Consider the following 21,947-nt stretch of genomic DNA (forward strand, 5'->3'; position numbering starts at 1 on the left):
TAAGGCAATAACAGTCAGTGATTACAGAAATACTATACAATAAATACCACTGACCTTCACAGGACGCAGGTACACGTTGACGCTCACAAGAGGGACGTCCTTGTACCAAGAGCTGAGGTTACGTTCCACCATGACCTCCATTGTCAGTGGCTCCAATAAGTGCAAGTGTTTGCATAATAATGTACCAATAACAAACCTGTTGAGGTGAATAAATGTATTTTAAAAATGTTGCATTCAGGCAGCAGAAAAGAGTGATAATTTTGAGGTGAAAAAGTTGTGGTGGTTAATACAGTGTGACCTAGAGCTAACAAGTGTTAGTGGATCACCTGATTACAGTCATGTCGGTCACTTCTACAGAGATCATATCTACTATTGCCTTCTTCTCCATCAGGGCGGTCTCTGGGATTATTTGAAAAGAATTATGGACCACAAAATGGCCGAGGTCGATGATAAAGCCTTCCTTGTGCTGTGAGTTTCGTGGGATCAGAATCTGAGGAGCCCTTACGCTAACGTCTAGTTTGATCTTCATTGAATTCTTCTCAATTGCTTTCACCTGCGTAACAAAGTGTTCTACAATAAATATGTCAGCCAGCATATGAACATTGTGATATACAACGGCTCATACACAAAGCAAAAAATACCAAGTGCAAACCAAGTAGGTTGTAAAATATTCAAGCTAACTGCCTTCATCATATACATATGTACATAGGCACAATGGTGTTACCATCAATGATAATGACACTGTGTACTGGCTATAAATTGTATACTAATACAAAGAGGTGCACAAAAAGTAAGCTACAACACACACAACACTATCAACTCACAGTGGTGGTGGCTGTTTCTTTGGCAGTGTCTTCAGCTTGTTTAACAGCCTTATTGCTGATTTGTAACTTGTCCACAAATTGCTGTAAATAAGAAACAAGCCCCAGGCTGAGTCATAATGACAGTCAGGGGGCAAATGTACCTGAATTTCAGAGATGAACCGATATACGAAGGCAACATTTATCCGATGAACTTCAGCAGTAACAACCATGTCAGGATCAGTGTCCTGTTGAGTGGAGGTGTCTCGATGTAGCACCACCTGAACAGCATAGAAAATATCATGACCTTGGTACACTGTTATGCACACAGTTAAGTTGCTGCATATATTTTTGTAGTCCCAGTGATCAAAATGAGCACATTGCATATATATTGTGTATTAATTTGGATATTGCAGTGTATTATAATGTTTGGTATCTACATGGGTGAGCTACGTACGTCCTTGATGTAGATAATAGAACTGGGTTAGCTGTTAATCACCTTGTACACTTGGGTTAATTTGCGAACTAGTATATTAAAAATTATAAAATGAAGTAGTAGGGATCCAAACAATTAAAGGTAGTGAAACAAGAGATGAATGATGGTATTACAGTGCTTACACTGGCATGTTATAACAATCATTTTGTTCAATGCTAAAGTAGGGATTTCCCACTGAGCTATGCTGTAATGCCATCATTCATCTCTTGTTTCACTACTTTTTATTGCTTGGATCCTACTTCATTTTAAATTAATACACTAGTTTGTTTGTTAATGCATGCAGCTATACACATGTGACTGCTGTATTAGAGTATCTCGAGTCAGCCTTTCACCCTGGGGGTGTGGCATATTTTTCATTGTGCTAGCATTATGAATACAGCTAGACCAATAATAACAGGGTGTGTCATGGTGATTGAGTGAACAGATTGTTAAGAGGCAGTGCTTGATCAATATTATCAAGTTAATAGGCATAGTCGAGTGGGTGTGGTATTGAACCTATCATGAAGTTATTGGTATCTTACACTTAAAATAAATTTGTGGCATCTAAATATGCCGCTCAAGGAAAGTGTTTATAGGGAAAATTAACACCTCAAAATGGTTTCATTGCATAAAAAAGGACGAAGACAGTCTGATTGAAGAAAAAAGGAGAGACAAGGCACAAAGGGCACACACTTGTTGGAACCCCAAAAGGCATACCCTACTGGCAAGTTTTTTATTATGGCGTAAAATGGTGGCCATGTGCTGCTTTGTTTGGCCTCCAGCCTTGTGACTGTGGTCAGGTGGGCAGGCAGGCTGGCAGCCAGATGAAAATTCGAGTTTGGTGATTTTTAAAAATTCTATATCCGGCTGCCTGTAAGTGTTTTCTTGCTTTTAATGCTGTATTGATGTAAGATGGACTAATATTATTCCATAAAGGTGATTTTCATCACGCAAGATATTTCTAGGTGGAATTTTAGGCAGTGTGTGTCATTTTTGTGGAGGATCCCAACTTAATTTGATAAAAGACAAAAACTTTAACACCTTGGTCTGTTATTAGAGCAATAAATTGTGTTGAGTGTGTCTTGTGATCATAGAAGGCCTACATAGAGGAATATTGTTACCTAGGTAACTGTATGTGTGTTTTGTGTACTATAACAAAATGGTGATCCTCCATGCAGTATGAAAAAGTGCTCACACAACGGTACACTATAGTTTGCATGTGTTATATACACATTACAGATACACACAAACAAAGAAAATCCCTTTGGCTGCTGTATACATGGTCACTTCTAAGCAGTGAAACACTGGGAACTACTCAGGTGGTATGAGTCAGTGCAGACAAATCCTCCTGGAGCAGGACTAGTAACCTGCAGGAGGCTATACCATGTCTCACAGGTGAACACACACACACACAACACAGACACTACACACAGACAGACAGACAGACAGACACACTACATTACACACACACACTACACACAGACACACTACACACAGACAGACAGACAGACAGACACACTACACTATACACACAGGCACACAAACTATACTCAAAGAGTACTATTACTACTACAATCACTGACCTTAACAAATATGGTGTCTCCATCTCCTTCACTATTCACCACCTGAAGGACAGCTAGTAATGGCAGACATCTAATACAGTTAGTTACTCACCAGTGGGTATAATGTGTTGTGAGATAAGTCTGATACTTGCACTGTCCTCAGGCTATGAAGAACAGCGAAAGTCTTGTAGCATACATGACACACATTTGTAAAAACACAAGAACTGTATCATAGTTTTTAAAACCATTAGTGTAGCTACCACTGAGACAAAAAGCAGATGCCTCATACTAAAAGAGTAATGGCTGTGGAGCACTGAGTACAAGATCAATATACTCTAATAGAGCAGTCGGCAGATACTCTAGTAGAGCAGTTGCAATCTCTGACTCCAGTTATGCTGAAAGCCTAATTTCCAGCTCTCCAGTGCCTAAGGCTACACTGACTAAGGCTACACTGCCTAACGCTAAACCCCATTATACTGTTGTGAGGCTAACATGAAGCCGAGGCTGAGGTATTGATAACAAAGGATATACAGAATTAAATAACAATACAACACAACGTTACCTTGTGGTTACAGCAATGGCAGCATCATCCAATGTAGCATCCACACAGAACTCTACAAGCCCCACCACATTGTCATAACACTAATATGATGTGACTCACTCTTAGCCTTTATTGCAGCCACATTCCTTTCACCAGAGTTCAGTAATAGTGACACTCCAGCCATTGTAGCATGGAACTTTATCTTGCCCATTCCTGCAGTGGAGGATAAGAAAAAAATGATATTTTCGACAGAACAAAACTATCTCATATGATTTTTAGTACATAAAGTAAAGCTAAGCAGTTAATAATAAACAAAACCTTACTTATTTTATTTATTGTTACTGGGCAGACGGCAATTGCCGATGCGCCCAGGGGGCGATCAACACCCCAAAGAAATCACACATACACATAAGATATACAGCAAACAATTAGATAGACAATAAGTAATTAGTAAATGTATCTATGTTTTCTGATTCTATGACAGATACTGGCAAGCTGTTCCAATCTTTGATTGTTCTTACCTGACTTTTCATCAACAGGTTCTACTGCTTTATCTTGTTCAGCCGGCTCAGCAGGTTTGTCTTGATCTAATAATACCGGAGTATACACCTGTACATAAGAAAGAGTAAGGGAGTGTTGTGTGAGTCACCTTCTTTGTCAGCTGGTTGGATAGCATCACTACTAGTGACTGCAAGCACTTTAGCAGACTCCACAACCTTCATGACAGCATTGAACACCTCAGGACTGAAGTAGACCTACAACAAGAAGGAAGTGTACTGAAGTGACACACACTACACTACTCACAAATATGGTGTCCAAGTGTACAGACACATCTACTAGTGGTAGTGGTTTACACCAAGGACTGAGGCTGCGTGTAACTTGTGTTGCACACTCTGTTAACTTGACTAGTATGGCTGCCTTCTCCAGTTTAGTCTTAATAGAGTCAATACTCTTGAGCCTATGAAGAAGAGAGACACAAAAACATCACCACCATTTCTGACATAAATAGCAAAGACAAAATTTGTGTTAGGATTTTAATTCCTTGTATGAACTGTTTCATAGGTTCCTGTAATTACAATATAATAAGGGGCTCAAGTAAACAATTTTGTTCCCATAAAACACATGTTCTACTGGAGCAATGGATATAATTTTAACAACAAACCAGTGTTGGGAAATTAATTGAGTAACAATTAATCTAGATAATATATATATTTTCAATAATCTAGATATTAGTCACTAATCCATTTTACATCTTGTCAAGTAGCAAACATCAATTTTGCTGGTGGAATATAATAGTTCAGCTGGGACATGATTAGTTTAAGTTCATGCCCCACCCTAAATAGATTTGGTATTGTTAAACTTCCTTTAGTCACAGAAAAGGGCATAGCATACTAAGAATTGATCATTACTTGTGTGCCTTGATGGAAGTAACTGATAGGGACAGCTTGTCCATTATGGCTGGTTCCCCAGTAGAAGATACAAGTTGTGAGGGATCTGTTTCTTTGTCATAGTCAGATCCCATAATAAATTGGTTGCGGACGACTAGCTGACCGAGGTTGACTACCATAATCTCTGAGGAATCGTTAGTAGTGCTAGTTGGGACGACAATCAGTGGAGCATTGAGTGTTAAGTTTAGTCTAATCCTGGACGTGTTTCTCTCTCTGATAGCACTGGCCTGTGAAAAGGAAGAACATGACAGCCTCTTGATACAAAGCACACACTATACCCCCATAACGGGCATTCTAAAACACGAAACGCACACACGAATACCCATGTGTACGCACGCATGTACAGACGCACGCACGCACGCACACACACAATCTAAAGGGGTTTACTTACAGCTTTGGAGACTTGTTCAGTGGCCACGTGACTGGCTGAATTAAGCAGTTTATGATTGATATGAAGATTAGTAGCAAAATCCTACCAACACCACAAGCAGTTACATATTAATATGGTGGAGTGGTCTGCTTACAATTATTCTCTTGACAAATGTAAATGACACGATCACTTGTAGTTGAGCAACACTAGCGTCTACTGCAAGGTTAGCTCTGCTAAGATCACTGATAGCATCTCCTTCAATTGCCTCCTTGTATACAATAACCTGAGGAGGGAACAAGCACAGTCAACAGATGTGATTGACTCTTCCGAGTACTAAATTCAAGGCTAACAAATTGCGGTACAATAAGAAAACAACTACAATTTAAAACTGGAGATGAAAGCTTAATGACAAATATTATAGTAAATGCAGTAGATCCAAGGATTTAAATATAAATTCTAAAATGTTTACCAATGTGCAAACTGTACCTTTGCTTTGACGATATGTTCTGACTCATCAGATTTGGACACAATCTAAACAGGCGAACAATTTAAACATGCACAAATGCACAAACCCACACATAGTTGCTCTATCCCACCTTGTGGTATAATGAAGTTGTGTCAGGGTCCTGAAGGGCCACATCTGATATGCTGTGTAACAAGATAAACAATAACAAACTCAGCAACAAACGTTTTATAATAAAATGTCACAATAAACTCATGAAGAGGGTGTCTTTACAGCACCGTCAACATGAACAAACTCACATACGTACTGGGATCATGGCATGAGCAAATTTACATACGTATTACCAATTTATCCAATACACTAAGCAATTTTTGGTGATTTCAAGGTGAGTTCAAATTTGAGGATGTAAAGCATGCTGAAGATGGGTTGACCTTAGATTAACCCAAAATTCGCCCAAAACTTTACCAGTGAGAATACTTACTTTAAAGCATGCAACACAAGATAAGTTCTAGGGATACAGTTCAGGTTTAGACTCATCTTTGCCTTCGAGGCCCAACTCATCTTCTATTTAAAGTGGAAGATGGTAACTTAAATACAGACCTTTAGAAATAGCAACTTTCATCAAGGTAAATTCCCTACCCATACATATAAACAAAGACCAGGAATTTAGATGCATCGCACACAAACACTCTAATAGAACACACCTTGCCATAACCACAATTTCCTTTGAGTTGATCTTCACATCAGTATCAATGTCTAAACACATACAAACATCATCTCTCACATGTTAGCCAGTTACAAGTACTACACACCAGTCACACTTGCTTGTAGTAACTGTTGTTGACTGGATCCCTTGCCTTCAAGGACCAACTCAAAACCTCCAAAGTGACCCTCAAAACGTAGTTCAATCACTTTATCATCCACAACAGGTTGAACTACACACAACATTAAACACATGTAGAGCGATCCCTGTATATTGGAACTAGAATTAATATAAATATTTTATTAACATAATTTTATTATGGACCGACTGCAGGTACATGTAAGGTTTCTAAGTGCAGTATAACATATATTGTTCCTCTACTGTAGTAAGCTAAACACCCAAATTACTACAGAAAAGTAAGTTGTTTAACATTGGAAATAACATAAAGATGATGGTGTTTCCTGATGTCATAGGTAAAATGCATGGGCTGAAAGAATTAGGATCGTTATTGTGATAACACGATAAGCTACTCTACTACTCTAGTATGTTAGTAGCTGGTCATCTAACTCTTCACACCAGTAGCACCACAATAAACAATATACCATTGTGGTCTAAAGAGTATTGCCATTTATTTCCATTTAATGCCACACTGTTTTAGTTGGTTGCACTTATTATTAATGGGAAAAAATTGCTTGGCAGCACAAGACTGACAAGTTAGGCGGCAGGCCTTTGAGAAGGCTGTTGTTTTGAGGCACTTGATCAACTGGTCTATAGTTAAAATTCTAGACACACTTCTAGCACAAAACTTGGACAATGAAGAGAACAGTTTATCAACAAAGTTAAAAAGTATCATGAGTGTGTAGGCATTACAATGGAAGAATCAAATTTACAATTGTACAATTGCTTTCTGTAGATCAAAAATGAAAAAAACACTTTCCCTACCTGGAGTAACATCCTCCTTATCCACTGGAGTACCAGCCAGTGGTACTGGTTTAGGTTGTTCCACCAGTTTGACTTGTTTATCTTCTTTCTGTTTCAGTAGTGAGCTATCAACAAAACAATGATAACTTTGTTAGTGTTAACAACTGGCTAATAAAATTTTAAAGTATTTTTGATAAAATTGATGCAACTGAAGTTATAGTAATACAATGTATCTACTAAATATTTAAGTATAATGAAGTGATCTTGTCAGCTACCAACTGAGGTCTCCCTGTACACATAACACACAGAGTACAGAACTAACCTGATATCATCTCCCATGTTTTGGAAGATGCTGATCAGTTTTGGAAGAGCTTCTTCATTAATGTTGACCCTTAGCAGAGCCAGTGCAGCATTAATGGATTGTTTAGTAGAGCGATAGTAAGTGTTGAACTGTGGACCTGATGTGTTGGCCTGTGGGAAATGGACATCAATAAATGTGATATACAAGAGAGTGTATCTGACTGCTCTATTAGGAGCATACTTGATAGTGCAAATACTTCTGTGTTAACTGAACTGATTAACAGCTAGATAACTATACAAGTGAACCTCTCTATAGTGAATACTTTGAGATCAAGATAATTTTTTGGTCGTTTTTTTTTTTTTGCTATATATAATATAGACATTTTCCCCTTTCAGAGATAAAAGTATATAGAGTCAAATTTTACACCCAGATGGTTTATTCAAAGTACATTTGACTGCTCTATTAGAGTATTAACTCTGACTGTTCTATTAAAATGTTTTTGGTAGTATCATTTCAAACAATTTGACAAAGACACACAAAATACATTCCTTCCTGTGTTTTCCTTACCTTACAGTAGTTGACTGTGACAAACCCAGTGTCAGCCACTTCATTTTCAAAGAATGGTCTTGGGGGACCTAGCAAACAGGAAGAAAACTTTACATGTGGTAAACCACCAAGTGGCACAGCCTGGATGGATAACCTCAGCAAAACTACATTTATATGTGACTGGATCTATGAAAATCCAACACTATTGCACATTTTTCAAAATCCAGTTTATTAAATAAATAAATTCTACCTAGCCAAATGCATGCTCTGGTAAGGTTTCAGCTTTATATCCCAATAACTTGTCCTATGAAGCAGCAACAACAGAAATAGGGAAAATTAAATTACAGGTGCTTACTACGGTTGTAACTTACAACCAGAATGACACATGGAGTTAAAAAATTTTTCCACTATGAGTAGGGGAATCGGTTACTGGGTAACCTTTTCCTTGTATCACCTTTCTTTACTATATACAAAGGTGAAATTTTTGAAGAAAGATTAATCGCATACTATTGTTTTGATGTGACGCAAACAAATGCCATATCCTTGTGTCTACTGCAATGAAACAAAGATTTTCAAGCTCCTCTTGAGTAGGCAAATAAGATGATATCCAGGTTTGTATTGTTAGTGCCTTCCTTCACTAACAACAAAGTGTTCAAAAAATTTACGGACTTTTAAAAAATAATATGCAACTATTGTATTCAAAGGTTTATGCTGTGAATTTTGGCTTGCACGATTGTGTCGGGTTTTTGCAGATCTGGTCACATATGTTGGAATCATAGATGTGACTGTTGTATTAGGGTATTTCTATAAGTATAAAGAGTGTTCTATTAGAGTAACTTAGTTGAATCTAGCAGGTCTTGCAACAACTTACAGCTAATATTACACTCTTACTAAGGAATATGACATTTTGGGGATAGCTACAGTGCGTTGTGTGCAATTGTTACCATCAAGAAGATGGCTGAGTATTGATATCTTAGCAACAGTCACCACGGCAACATCATCCCAAGTCTGTTTCCGATAGTCAGCCTTGACAGTGTTGATCTCCAAACTAACAACAGGTGTGTCTTCTGATGACTTGTTACAATGATCAAATGATATCCCAATCTGATAAGAAACAAATGTGTTGTTTGTAAGCTTAACAGTGAATGAGTCTAGAAATTAAAATTAATTGCTAGAGACCCTTTATGGAGTCAAAAGCATTTCTTAAGTAGCAACTGCTTGACACATTCTTAAATCTATTTTATGGACTGAGTAAAATTGTGAGGACAAAGTTCTTCAAAATATCCAAATATATAATAGAACAGAAACTACTACTAGTATATTGTTGTTGTTACTAACCCTTCCTAGCTCCATCTTCACTAACACACCAGTACTGGTTGGTAGTGGTTGTACATCAGTAGTGTCCCTAACACGACACACAACACACAACACATCAACAGTACACCAATGGAACATTATTACTAAGTGTTATTGTAAGATCCAACCAAAATGTAGATCAGCTAAATGAAATTAATGGTCTAATGTAAAGCAGAAAAGTTTGGCAAGAGGAAACTTGTTGTAATATGATTTTGGCAAGAAAAGATTTGGTGAATTAGTTATTAATTAACACAGATTTGCATTGGATGAAGGATTAGCGGATTTTAGTTTGGATAAACTGAACCAATTTAAGTACACAGCCTGTCAGAATTATTGCAATAGAACACACAGTAGAAGACATAGTCTTCCCAATCTGATTATTGAGTGGTTAGAGGTTAGTGTACAATGTACTTGTACACTGGTCAACTTGTAGGGCTCTGAAGTGACCTGCTAGACGTAAGAATTTTGACCTCCCTAATACAACTTGTGCTGCAGTCTTTGAGTTAACTGGAACACTTTGACATTACTTAATAATGTGAAACAGAAAAGTGGGTCAAAGAAAGGAAAAAAAGTTCCCCCAATCCCAGGATTCAAACTGCTGGCAACCTATGTGGTGCCTCATACTTGTCAGCTCCTGTGGTCTTCTTCTTCTCATCATCTTCCCCTTCACCTGTTAGTGGATAACGTGAGTAGTTATGACATTCAAGTCACTAGCACACCTTCACACTCACTTGCTGTAGCATACTCATCTAATGGAACACAATAAAATCGATAACAGTAGAACTTCTATACAACAATGTAATTATTACTCTAATAGAAAAATCATAATTTTATTTAACGAAGTTTAATGGGGTCACTTGTAACAGGAGCTCAAAAAGTTGCAAGGTCTGTAATGAAGAAAATTCAAATATTTTATACGGGAGAAACAAGATGCCATGTTGCTTTATATTATCTATGTAGTAGCATCTAACATTGGGTAGTTGCATTAACCCCTCAAGGTTAACACAGCATTTCATTTCACTCTTGTGCTGTATTTTTCTGTATTTTCAACATACAAGAATCAGTTGTATTTTCACCGTGCACAAGAATCAGGAAAACCTTTGACCATTTTACAATTCGCTCAAACACAAACTACCGTTTCATAGGAGCAAATAAAAGCCACAGATACAGTGTAATATTTTGTTCCAGAGAAGATAAAGCTGCTTACCACTTTCACTATCATCTTCAGTAACCTCAGCAGCAGCAGTAGATAAACGACGTGCCAAGCCATCCACATCAACTGTCGATGGAATTTCTTTCATCAGCTACCGAGGGGGATGAACAAGGAATGTAGTGAGTGAACACAGAGGATTAGTAACAGTCAAAAATTATACCAACACATATAACACAACATACCAATACACAAAGTGGATCTGTAATGAATATACATATTAGGGAATGTTCCATTTAACGTATTTAGTTGCATGGTTTATCAGAGTAAATATGCAAGTCTATGGAATTATCTCATTAGCTTGTCCTACATTAGTGACCCGGTCAGTTCTACATAGCCATTTTCTAGATATCCAGGTTTGGTGGTGACTCTTAACTTATCATGCCTTACTTGAAGCTTTGCCACATTATTGTGCTATGTAGCAGTGTTAAGCTGACAATTAAACTTTAAAGTTGCTATAAGAGTGATGTCACGTCATACTGACTGAAAAGCCTGTAAGACAGGTTGTTACAGATCGGGTCACATTTATACATGGCACAGGATCTACTCTATCACATGATGACATCACTTATGGTAATATTACATCATTTCCTTTCACAGTCACAGTGTTGGGGTCAGCCTCAACTACAGAAGGAGGTACTGGAATACTCAGTCCAATCTGAGGGAGGGAGTGATAACAAGTGATAAAGAGAGACACTCACAACTACACACCTTGATGATCTCTGTCAACTTCTTATCTGATAAACTCAACTGCAAACTTGGTAAGTTCCCATCAATAATCATCCTATAGAAAGGATGGTTTAATATTTTTTGTGAAAAAGTGGTGACTGTTATAACAGATTAGGAACTGGAAACAACTTACCCTGGCAGACGAGTATCATTTGATAGTAGACACTTCTTTAGTTGTAGATCGACAGCAATCTTCTCCAGAACATGAAGCTTAGACTTTCCACTACTTCTGGCCTCTTCCCAGTTGTCTCCTGTAAAGGATAATAACACAGGAATGAAATGATGTTCTCCGATTATTATAAAGAGTAGCCTCGATAAATTCTATAAATGCTCAAATTTAGAACTTTCTGCTACACACAGTCCATCTACATGCACAGTGTAGCAGGAAGCCACATATTAAATCAAATGACCGGAACAAACACAATCTCAGAAAAAAACACTTACCTTTTCCAGCAACGATAATTTGAACATTTTGAACTTTAACATCAAACTTGTCGTAGAATGCCTCAGATAGCTCCTCTAATGTAGCATTCTAAAATAACGTAGATGTATAAGTGATTTTACATACAGTAGTTAGTGGTAACATCATGAGTATATAACTTGTCAGTAGCCACAAAGGGCAAAATACTTTACACCTCTCTTAATGGACATGGCAACTACATTGAGAACATTGTCTATATCCAAAATACCTCTTGTACAGGACATACAAATTTACTAGTAAAATCCATTTATTGTACAGTGAGCACAACGTAAGGCTGACAAACTTATAGTTAACCAAACAGTTCTATTTGAGTATTCTGTTTCATTGGAATGAAGTTCATATGTAGAGCTGTGCTAGAAATATTACTGTTGAATTATGAAGTTCTAACCTTAACAGATTCCTCTGATGGCAGATGATGTTTAGTATCACTAGTGACCAGTAGACAGCCAAGATCAGCCACCAGAACACTGGATGAGCTGAATAGTAAAAATAAATGACAAATTTATGAACACACGTATAACCGCTTAAATGCAACATCATCTCACAAGAATGCAAGCGAAAAAAACTAATAGTGTGGTACCTGTTTAGCTCACAAGCATTCACCCTGTTTTGCTTGGGATAAATACTGACTAGTGAAATTGGTACCATCTCCTTTAATTAGCAAGTTTTTAAACCGCTTGCACTCTTGGAGGAGGTTGCCGTACATGCACAAATCACAGTCACATACTATGCAAATGGACATACAGACGTACAGACAGACATGATTTACAAATATATTTGCTACACTCATAAGTGGATGGACAGACAAACATACAGACAAACATACAGACAAACATACAGACAGACTACATGTTGCATTACTTTCTTAGCAGTCCATTTTCAGGAACTACAACATATGGTGACTCCAGTTTGATATTAATATCATACACCTGTATAATTGTGAATAAACATTTTACAGGAACTTTCTTGTTTTATGCATCAACAAGACTATACTCAATTCTTTACCCTCCTCTGGCTGATAGCATGTTGTAGACCAGTCCTAGTCTGTGTCCTCAGTTGTTTTAATGACTGAACTGTAGTAGTGGATACTCTACACAACACACAAGTACACTAGTAGTGTCAGCTGGTCTGATGTGCTCACTGTTGTAGGTGGACATCTTTAGGTAACTTGAAGATGCTGATCACATGATCAATGGTAGTCTACAGAGAAGAGACCATCTGATAATAATGGATACTTTTGTAGCATGACATCTCTCCATACTAGGCCAATTAAAAGTGTGTTACTAACGTATATATAAATACTCTATTAGAATATCTCGATCTTTCTAGGAGCAGGACCTTCTGAAATAAACTGAAGAATTCTATTTCCCTCTCTTTTGCTTATACGTAACCCATTATTGAGGTTGGAGTGTCATCTAAATACACTTCTCTTAACTGGTGACTACTCTCAATACAGAACTGAGGGAAACAATGGCATTTGTTAATGTTCACTAGATACGTATTCAGATCGTTTTCATGTAAGCTTCAAGGTAATGTTTTTCATGCTTTATAAAAGTGCTCGGAATTTATAAGTTGCAATTTGGTATATAACCTCACCAGACTTGTCACATGCGTATTCTATAAACACAATAATGATGCTTCACTGCATTATACTGAGTTCATATTGATTTTTATTCATTTTTGGGTTAGCCATATCCGTCACATTGGTATTGGTGAAAGTAAGTGTCTGTGAATGTTACAGCTTATGCATATAACTTTTACTGGAATATTAAATATCATACTTACTGCATTATAAGTCACTCTTAATGGTTTCACAGCAGCTATTAATCTGATACTGTTATCAGCTGAAATGTCCACTGGGTTCATCTCAAACTTCACATTCACTAACGTAGCACTTCCTGTAGGAACAATGATACACTAAATGTCACTAGTCTTTGTGTGTTCTGACAGAATGAGGTGCTGCATATCACAAAAGTCAAAAGAGGAGCTGGGGTAAATCTTGTAAACTTTCACCATCAGTCAAACTTAGACTATACTGGTAAACACTGTTTATTTATCAGTGAATAGGACCGTCTCTAAGGTTTGGGGGTAACGATAAAGATATTAATAAAGTTCACAAGTGCGTGTGCATAGGCCAACTAAATTATTATTGTTGTGATTATAAACACTGGACAACAGCTGTACAATAATCATATAAACTAAACAAGTAGACTTCTTAGAAATGGGCAAAAATTTTCTCTCTATGTATCTGTTACATCTTATGACAAAATTCTATTTCATAATGTAGAGCTGTCACAGAAAACAGAAACTACTTTTACAGAACAGTAGGAGAGAAACAAGAAGACTGAAGGAAGACAATACTCACCACTACATGTTGACTCCACAATTAATGGCTGATCATTACCATCAATACCAGTAACACTCACATCACCCACTGTAGCACTAACACTACACACAACATCACATGATGTTGATAGACAATGTAGCTAACCTTATTCCTTTAGCTGATGGTCTGTGGGCTACTCCAGCTTGTACCTTTGATACTTGTGCCATAGCAGCTCTATAATAATAATAAGGTAGCTAGTATCTTAGTAACACATGTGCATGGTAACTTAGTTAATAGAGCTTATTCAGGAGGTGTGTCCATCAAGGTTGAACACGCAGTACTTGACTTACGCTGCCAGACATTTTGAGTGGATAAACGTCTGAGTATATGAAAAAGACGATTCATGGCAGAAAGCTTGACTGAAACTACCATTCACTATTCTAAATATTATTTGGAACTGGATAGCGATGTGAAGACAAGATACGAGGAAAAGATAAGGATGATTGGCCTTGTAGATCCCTATTATTGTCTAGAAAGTAATGCCAACTACTTCCACAGTAGCTGTTTCTCTACTGTTGAATGGTATGAATGGCCAGCAATAACTTACGCAGATGTTTATAATTTAATACAACAAGCTACTGTACTTATGAACAGCTCAAGGCATACAGAAGTATGGAAGCGTTCAATTTCCTTGTCAATGGATGGGTAACCAACATAGTTGTTGTTTCTTGCCATAGACCAAAGGTTATTGTATTAATCAGGGGCGGATCCAGAGTTTGGAAAGAGGGGGGGGCACCTTGCTGAAAAAAGTTGAAGAGCAAAAAAAAAAAAAAAAAGAGGTCGCAACAATAATAGCTAGTTATCCTTTACCAAATATATTATATCATGTATGTTATGTAAAATAAAATCCTATTTATAGCTTCATAGGTAAGCTGCACTGCCTCATGAACGTTGTGACTGCTTTATTAGAGTATCTCGATCTTGTATGCAATTTCTTGAAGGGGGGGGGGCATTTGCCCCAAATGCCCCATCCTGGATCCGCCATTGTTAATGGCACTGGTGATGCATTCTTGGCATCTGACTGTACCAGTAGTTAAGGTTTGGGTGACTACAAAGAATGATGGTGAAGTAATGTGTGTGCACATGGCTGGATTAGGAGGGGCCTGTTCTCACATTGCTACTTTGTTGTTTGCAGCACAAACTAACACAGAGCTAAAGAGTCAGATTATGTGCACATCACATGGTTACCACCATCATTTCGATCAGTGCCATTTGCACAGATAGCACAAATTGATTTTCATCTCCTACACAGAAATGTAAACACTTGATGAAACCACTGAACCTGACAGCTCCTCTAGTGCTAATGAGGTACAAGAGAACACCACTAGTATCGATACCAAATGAAGACAACAAGGATGCTTTTTTTGAAGAATTGTCATAGCCGGAGGTAGCCCTGTTATTTTATCACTGATAGCTAGCTGTAATGAGGTGTACATACCTTTATATGAGGCAGGGAAAGTGATGAAGCCACTCATAGATCTCCACTCTGTGTAACATTTTCAACATTGTCACATCCAGAATTGTTTCTGAAGTGTGAGGAAACTTATGAAGCAGTGTAGTTTTCATTTAGCCAGGCCCAGCAAGTTGAGGAGATGACTAGAACTTCGTCTGTGGTACCAACAATGAGCGGGACTTGTTAAAGTTTCAAAGTTGAGACAGGTATTACATACAGACAGCTCACAACCATCTTTATCCTTAGTCTCATCGATTTGTTATCCTGAAACTTACAAGGCAATGCCAGTTGCATGTAAGTATGGTTGTGAGCATGAGAACATAGCAAGGCAGAAGTATGTGGAGCCACGTGGCAAAAACCATGACAACTTCTTTGTCACCAAGTCTGGCATTACATCATTCCCCCTTTTTGGTGCTACACCTGATGGGATAGTCAACTGCTTGTGCCACGAACCTGGCATTTTAGAGATCAAAGGTCCCTTTTGTTGAAAAGAAGCATCATTTAAAGAGGCAGCTACCCAAGGATCTTTCTGTTTAGAGGAAAATGGTGATAGTCTTCAGCTGAAAGAAGATCATGCATACTATTACCAGGTCCATGAAAATATGTTAAGTTGAATATGCTGATTTTGTATGCAGCTCCATTTGTGAAGTTGGCAATATTGCCAGAACTTGTGGGGAAGTGGTTAAAAGACAAGCCTAAGTGAAGAACAGACTGTTCAGAAGTATGATGTTTCATGAAGAACAAGTAGGGTGTTATTGTAAAAAAGGTGAATATTATGGAGCTATGATAGGTTGTGACAATGAACATTGTCCCATACACTGGTTCTATTTTTCATGCCTGAAAATAGTCATGCATCTAAAGGAAAGTGGTACTGTCCAGAATGCCACAAATCCAAAAAAGGAAAAGCAAAAAAGGTTGTACATAATCATGTTAGAAATTAATAAACTGTAACTTATAATACTGGTGAGTCTGTTTGTACAATATCATTTTTGTACTAATCAGAAGGTACGACAGAATCACAACAATTACATAAAGCACAACAAATAGCGACTATCTTGTCAATGAATGATATACCATCATCAACACTACTGGCTATTACGCTGATCGTAAGAGTAGAGTGTAAAATGGAGAACTCTGTCTTATAATACCAGTGACGTGTTCAACATGTATGTACACATGTGATAGTTAGCAGGCATTTTCTATCTCTCTTTTGCTGAGCTGGCTCTTGCCTTTCGTATATGGTGGGCTCTGCACAATATAGTCTGACAAAATTCTGAACAGTGAACTCTCTATCTGTTAAGATCACATCACCAGGTAAGAGCTTTCTTAAGTAAACCACAGTTATCAGTCAAGTGAACATCTGACACTCTTCCTCCCATCCCTTAGAAATAAATGCTACAGACCTTTGGGGGTTAATGCCAATTAAAAACTTGACTGTGCTGTGCTTCTTGTAATTGGAGTAGGTTTGTGCCCCTGCCAGTAAGGAGCATGGACATTCAATAAACACCTCAAAACAATCAACAATTATAACACATTTCCTAAAGTGCTTTTGAAAGTCATTTAGCATAGTTTTCATGATCTCTAGACGCTTGGGCCAATGGACAAGAAAGGACATTCTGGTGTACAGGATATCTACCCACTTGTGAATATACGTACCTTGAAACGCTAGCTTGACTGATTCTAAATCTGTATGCAAGGTCTAGGTCTCCAACATTTAGCTGCAATTTATTAGCAATGTCAGATAATGCTGGACAATCTGTTGACTCTGGCAAATCCTTTGCAGCCAAGTTATAGATGGCCTTCAAAACTGCAAACTTGGCAACTCTGTAATATACTTAACCTTCTTAGCATCATCTTTCAATGTTGCTTCGTTTAACACTTGTTTAGACAGGGATGCTACCCTTTCCTCTAATTTCTCTTTCTCCTTGCAAACTTCAGACAATTGTTGTTCTAACCCAGCACACTTCAACACAAGCTCTTCATTAGTTTTCTTCAGTGCTTCATTGCTTAAACAACATACTCATACATCCCCACTCAAAATGACGTCGATATATTACGAGGCGCTTCGAGAAATAATTACCACATCCCCTGAATAAGCTCTATACAGCTGCTTATTTTTCATGTAAGACTCATGAAATATGTACAAGTTGTAGCATGTTAGGTAACTATACATTCTGAAGGACAAACTTTCACAGGAGGATGGCCTAGACATTAGGGCTGAGCGATACTGCCATTTTAGTATCATGATCGATACTAAAGCCACTATTCATGATACTGAATAGTTCACGATACTTACACATAAGTCAATCATAGCTGGTACTACATAGTGTATTGCTCAGTATTACTGCAGGAAGTCCTTAAAGGTAGTACCAAACTGGCCACTATCATCCTTGTTTACAGTAACAGCTATTGTAACATGTTTTGAGGTTATGTTATGGTGTTCACACCTCTCTGCAGGGATAACCAGGTAGACTCTGCAGGGATAACCAGGTAGATAGGCTTTATCACTTACAAGGATTCTTAGCCATAACAAATGAGTTTTTAATGACAGTAAATGTATAGGCATGGTATCACGATAGTTAATAACAAAATATCACAATATCGATACTCTCAAAATATCGCGATATATCGTTAAAACGATAATATCGCGCAGCCCTACTAGACATACATGTAGATACTAAACAGCTATTTCTTGATTTTTATGTAGTTTTCTTTCTTGCACAACAAATTTTAGTAACAAAACCTCTGAGTCAATCTTGAAGCATACAAATACACAGACATGAAATACATCGGAATTTGACAGGTATGTATGTACAACATTTAGTATATGGTCAATTATTCTTCAACAACACTCAACTCACCTGTCTTTTCCATTATACAGTTCCACAGTGACTTTATGAAGTGAGAAGTTAATTCTGTGGGCCACGTACTGAAAAACACATGTAATTTCATCATTGTAGCTACATACACTAATTTCTATTCATCTTATAAGTCACCATAATAATTATACGTTTGTAATCTTGTAATACCTTTTCTTGGCTTGAAGATGCGTGCATAACCATAAATGGTTTATGACTGATACAGCGTTTAGATGTACCCTCCAGGCCTTGTTGAACAGTTCTACATTGTCATTTTAATTTGTGAAGATACATATGTACAAAAGCAAGTAAAGGTGAGAAAGAAGTTGTTATTGTGGAGTATTGGTTTCATGACCCTACCACTTTTAGACTACAACCATATATGTAATAGTCCTTGATGCAGGTGATGCTCTCAGAGAGAGAAAGATTATTGCCTTAGATTATTGCCTTGAATATTACACTATCAATCAAGCCAAAACTCTCTCTTTGTGTAATTGAAGAGATCATCACATTCTCCAGTATGATCATAGTACCCCTTGTGATAATTTATTGGTAAGATAAATTGTAATTCAGCAGTAAAAGCTGCTTCGTTTTCTTTGCTCCACCCATTAGACCATTAACCTCTAACTAATGATTGCATAATCCTTGATTGGCTACTTATATATACCATTTATTTCGTTAGTTGTTGTACCTAAAGGGCTTCATATACGTAGTACGTACTAGTAATGCTGGTTGGTTATTCAAAATGTTATTACTGTTGTACATAAGCTTCTATTGTAAGCCTATTTGATCGACTATACTTTGGTTACACTTAAATGGCTTCTGCGATTCTGTTATTTTATTGGCGGTTTATAGGCTTGTGTTTTAGAACCCACACGGTATGTGTGGTAGCCGAAAAACAGACACCACAGTTTGACAGGAAGACTCTGTGATTCCTTTACGAAACAAGACAATTTTGTTATGGAAATGCCCTCCACCTTTAGTAGTCCACATACCAATTTGAGCAAAATTGTCTCAAGCATTTCTAAAATACAGGACTTTAAATATTGACTTAATTTCTTTGTTTTCCCCTTGTTCTTTTCACACACTTACAAATCCTGCTATAAATCGTAAACCTGTTGTTGGATTGCCTTGAAATTTGGCGTACATAAAATCTTGGCACCAAGTTTGGTTGGAATACAATTAAAGGTTGCAGAGTTATTAACAAAAGAATAACACCAATATTCTGTCACGTCTACAGGGCAAACCCTTATAGCAAGAAGCTGAAATTCAGTACATGGATGGGTCAACTATTGAACCTCAAACCTTTTGCGGTTTGAAAGAAATTGAGTTAAAGACCATGAAGATACAGCAAAAACAAACAAACAAACAAAAAAAAACAATGTGCACATGATTGGGATTTGCTAATTGATCGTTTGTCACGCCTACTGGACAAACCACTCTGGGGAATGTGCTGAAAATCGATGTACAGATTAATTATCTTAGAAAGGCTTTTCAAAAGAATTGGATTTAAAGCCATTGAATTCAAAAACCAACTATGTGTACCATTGAGATACTCTAATAGTGCAGTCACCCTAATAGAGTAGTCAGCTAAGAAATGCGTACTCTATTAGAGCATTCAGTTATCTTACAAGAGAATTCAACTGTTATAAACCACCCTGTATATACAACAACAAGTCACTCTGTAGGGAGTTCAGCTACAACAATTCACCCTGTAGACAGTTTGTGATCTGCAGAGAGTTCAGTTACTAACAAGCCAAGCTGTATGAGAGAGTTCATGTGATAATTTCATACAGCATTAATTCTAAAATAAATTGCATCATTATACTGTATAGCGGGTTATTGTAGAGTCTGAAATTTCCTGCAAAATTAAAAAATAGTGGCAGAAAATTTAGCGATTGAATAGCAATGCTAAAATTTAAATCTTGCTTTTAAGGTACATGCAAAAATCCAATGTGGTAACACTTGTAACAAGTACAAAACAGGTTTGTTTCAACTACCAAAGTGAAAACAAAGTGATTCGTGGTGCATGGCGGCGTACACGCAACCGTTGCATTGCTTTGTCTGCTGTCTTTTGCATCCCCGGTTGTATCCATCGTTACACATAGTTCTGCATGGGCTGGGAGAAAGATTTAATACAAAACTGGACCTTGCTAGCAGGCCTGCAGGTTACATTGCAATCATTTTTTAGTTCGAACCATTAGTTAGTCCAGGTCACGTGCACCTTTCCTTATCTGTACATCTTGCTTTGACTCACATTAACTGTTCACAGCTTTATCTCTTGGGCAAACGTATCTTTTCAGAGAGCTTAGTGATCGAAGCTGTGACCTTAGACTAAATCACGCAGTGACGTTATTATCACAGCGCCAAAATTCTCACGAATTAAAGTTTAGTGAATGACCCCCAACGCTAAACTTAATTCCTTGCTATAAAAACCCGCCATACGGTAAGCAAGAATTGGGAATATCCATAAAAAATCAGCTCTTGATCTCTTCCTCCTTTCTGCAGTAAAGAACTAAAAAAAGCTCCAAAGCTGGCCACAGGCCAACTTTGGAGTATACAAATACAAAAAGAAGTGATATCTATACCAAAACAGCCAAGCTATCACAGCAATTTCTTGGCCGCCACCTTAATTTCACATCTCTTTACATCCTGGATTTTGGGCTGAACCCTTTTTTTATAACTAGGCTGTTTTGGTATAGATTTTTTTTTCAAATGTGACTCTCAGCAAAAACCCGACTTGTTCGCACACCTTCCAATTTTTTTTAAAATTTCTCAGTGTTGTCTGCAGTATCCAAGGAATGGATCATCTAAGTTTCAGGTGAGTATTTTGGAATTATAGTACTAGACAGTAAGAGGAGCAAGATAATCGATTTGTACAGCAACTATACTGAAAATAAACTACAGGTGCTTACATTCGCAATCTTAACTTCCATTTGCAACATTGCAATTTGGCTTAATATTCACCATGGAGTAGCAAATCAGCCAAGGTATAGTGTTTGCCCTGTAGTTACTTACGCATATGGGTATGAAGGCAGTTTAGTTGAAGAAATGAAGACGATCTCACTTACATTTACTGCATTGTAAATAAAAGCATGTGCCACGCACACCATTGGGACTACAGAAATGAAACAAAGATTTTGAACTCTCCATGAGCAGGCGAGTAAGATGGTGTATAGTGTTAATCAATTTGAGTCTTCCTTCTCTGAGTAATGGCCGATAAAAACTTGAGTATATATTTTTGTAGCATGTGTAATTTTATAAATTTTTTAAATTTCTATTTTCTCAATATGCATGCCAAGTCGGGTTTTTGCTAAGATGGTCACAAAAGTCATTTGCTGAAC

The 21,947-nt window shown here is 37.4% G+C and overlaps 2 protein-coding genes across 3 annotated transcripts in view; both read right to left on the reverse strand.

Annotated features, from left to right (window-relative positions):
- LOC136267380 (intermembrane lipid transfer protein VPS13C-like) overlaps nucleotides 1–13,804 on the reverse strand; it is a 26,688-nt gene extending 12,884 nt beyond the window's left edge. The window contains exons 1-35 of one of the 2 annotated variants that reach the window (XM_066062507.1): nucleotides 13,692–13,804; nucleotides 13,048–13,106; nucleotides 12,912–12,996; nucleotides 12,768–12,835; nucleotides 12,295–12,382; nucleotides 11,870–11,957; nucleotides 11,559–11,676; nucleotides 11,408–11,480; nucleotides 11,280–11,354; nucleotides 10,694–10,790; nucleotides 10,218–10,235; nucleotides 10,111–10,156; nucleotides 9,469–9,535; nucleotides 9,075–9,234; nucleotides 8,152–8,219; nucleotides 7,606–7,754; nucleotides 7,305–7,408; nucleotides 6,472–6,594; nucleotides 6,364–6,415; nucleotides 5,793–5,844; nucleotides 5,683–5,727; nucleotides 5,351–5,479; nucleotides 5,218–5,298; nucleotides 4,788–5,053; nucleotides 4,183–4,336; nucleotides 4,028–4,133; nucleotides 3,900–3,965; nucleotides 3,499–3,591; nucleotides 3,400–3,451; nucleotides 2,950–3,001; nucleotides 2,859–2,900; nucleotides 965–1,081; nucleotides 825–905; nucleotides 327–553; nucleotides 55–196 (exon numbers count right to left, since the gene is read on the reverse strand). In XM_066062507.1, coding sequence (XP_065918579.1) covers nucleotides 55–196; nucleotides 327–553; nucleotides 825–905; nucleotides 965–1,081; nucleotides 2,859–2,900; nucleotides 2,950–3,001; nucleotides 3,400–3,451; nucleotides 3,499–3,591; nucleotides 3,900–3,965; nucleotides 4,028–4,133; nucleotides 4,183–4,336; nucleotides 4,788–5,053; nucleotides 5,218–5,298; nucleotides 5,351–5,479; nucleotides 5,683–5,727; nucleotides 5,793–5,844; nucleotides 6,364–6,415; nucleotides 6,472–6,594; nucleotides 7,305–7,408; nucleotides 7,606–7,754; nucleotides 8,152–8,219; nucleotides 9,075–9,234; nucleotides 9,469–9,535; nucleotides 10,111–10,156; nucleotides 10,218–10,235; nucleotides 10,694–10,790; nucleotides 11,280–11,354; nucleotides 11,408–11,480; nucleotides 11,559–11,676; nucleotides 11,870–11,957; nucleotides 12,295–12,382; nucleotides 12,768–12,835; nucleotides 12,912–12,996; nucleotides 13,048–13,106; nucleotides 13,692–13,772 — 3,324 coding nt within the window. In that variant the 5' untranslated portion in view covers nucleotides 13,773–13,804. Of the gene's footprint in view, nucleotides 1–54; nucleotides 197–326; nucleotides 554–824; nucleotides 906–964; nucleotides 1,082–2,858; nucleotides 2,901–2,949; nucleotides 3,002–3,399; nucleotides 3,452–3,498; nucleotides 3,592–3,899; nucleotides 3,966–4,027; nucleotides 4,134–4,182; nucleotides 4,337–4,787; nucleotides 5,054–5,217; nucleotides 5,299–5,350; nucleotides 5,480–5,682; nucleotides 5,728–5,792; nucleotides 5,845–6,363; nucleotides 6,416–6,471; nucleotides 6,595–7,304; nucleotides 7,409–7,605; nucleotides 7,755–8,151; nucleotides 8,220–9,074; nucleotides 9,235–9,468; nucleotides 9,536–10,110; nucleotides 10,157–10,205; nucleotides 10,236–10,693; nucleotides 10,791–11,279; nucleotides 11,355–11,407; nucleotides 11,481–11,558; nucleotides 11,677–11,869; nucleotides 11,958–12,294; nucleotides 12,383–12,767; nucleotides 12,836–12,911; nucleotides 12,997–13,047; nucleotides 13,107–13,691 lie in introns of both variants that reach the window. The other variant, XM_066062506.1, reaches the window with a different exon arrangement.
- A 260-nt stretch (nucleotides 13,805–14,064) lies between these two features.
- The window catches only part of LOC136267646 (intermembrane lipid transfer protein VPS13A-like), a 225,998-nt gene continuing 218,115 nt past the window's right edge, over nucleotides 14,065–21,947 (reverse strand). The window contains exons 19-22 of the mRNA XM_066062796.1: nucleotides 18,607–18,674; nucleotides 14,398–14,466; nucleotides 14,272–14,354; nucleotides 14,065–14,084 (exon numbers count right to left, since the gene is read on the reverse strand). Coding sequence (XP_065918868.1) covers nucleotides 14,065–14,084; nucleotides 14,272–14,354; nucleotides 14,398–14,466; nucleotides 18,607–18,674 — 240 coding nt within the window. The remainder of the gene's footprint in view (nucleotides 14,085–14,271; nucleotides 14,355–14,397; nucleotides 14,467–18,606; nucleotides 18,675–21,947) is intronic.

Source organism: Dysidea avara, chromosome 9 (assembly GCF_963678975.1).
Source record: "Dysidea avara chromosome 9, odDysAvar1.4, whole genome shotgun sequence".
Classification (NCBI taxonomy): domain Eukaryota; kingdom Metazoa; phylum Porifera; class Demospongiae; order Dictyoceratida; family Dysideidae; genus Dysidea; species Dysidea avara.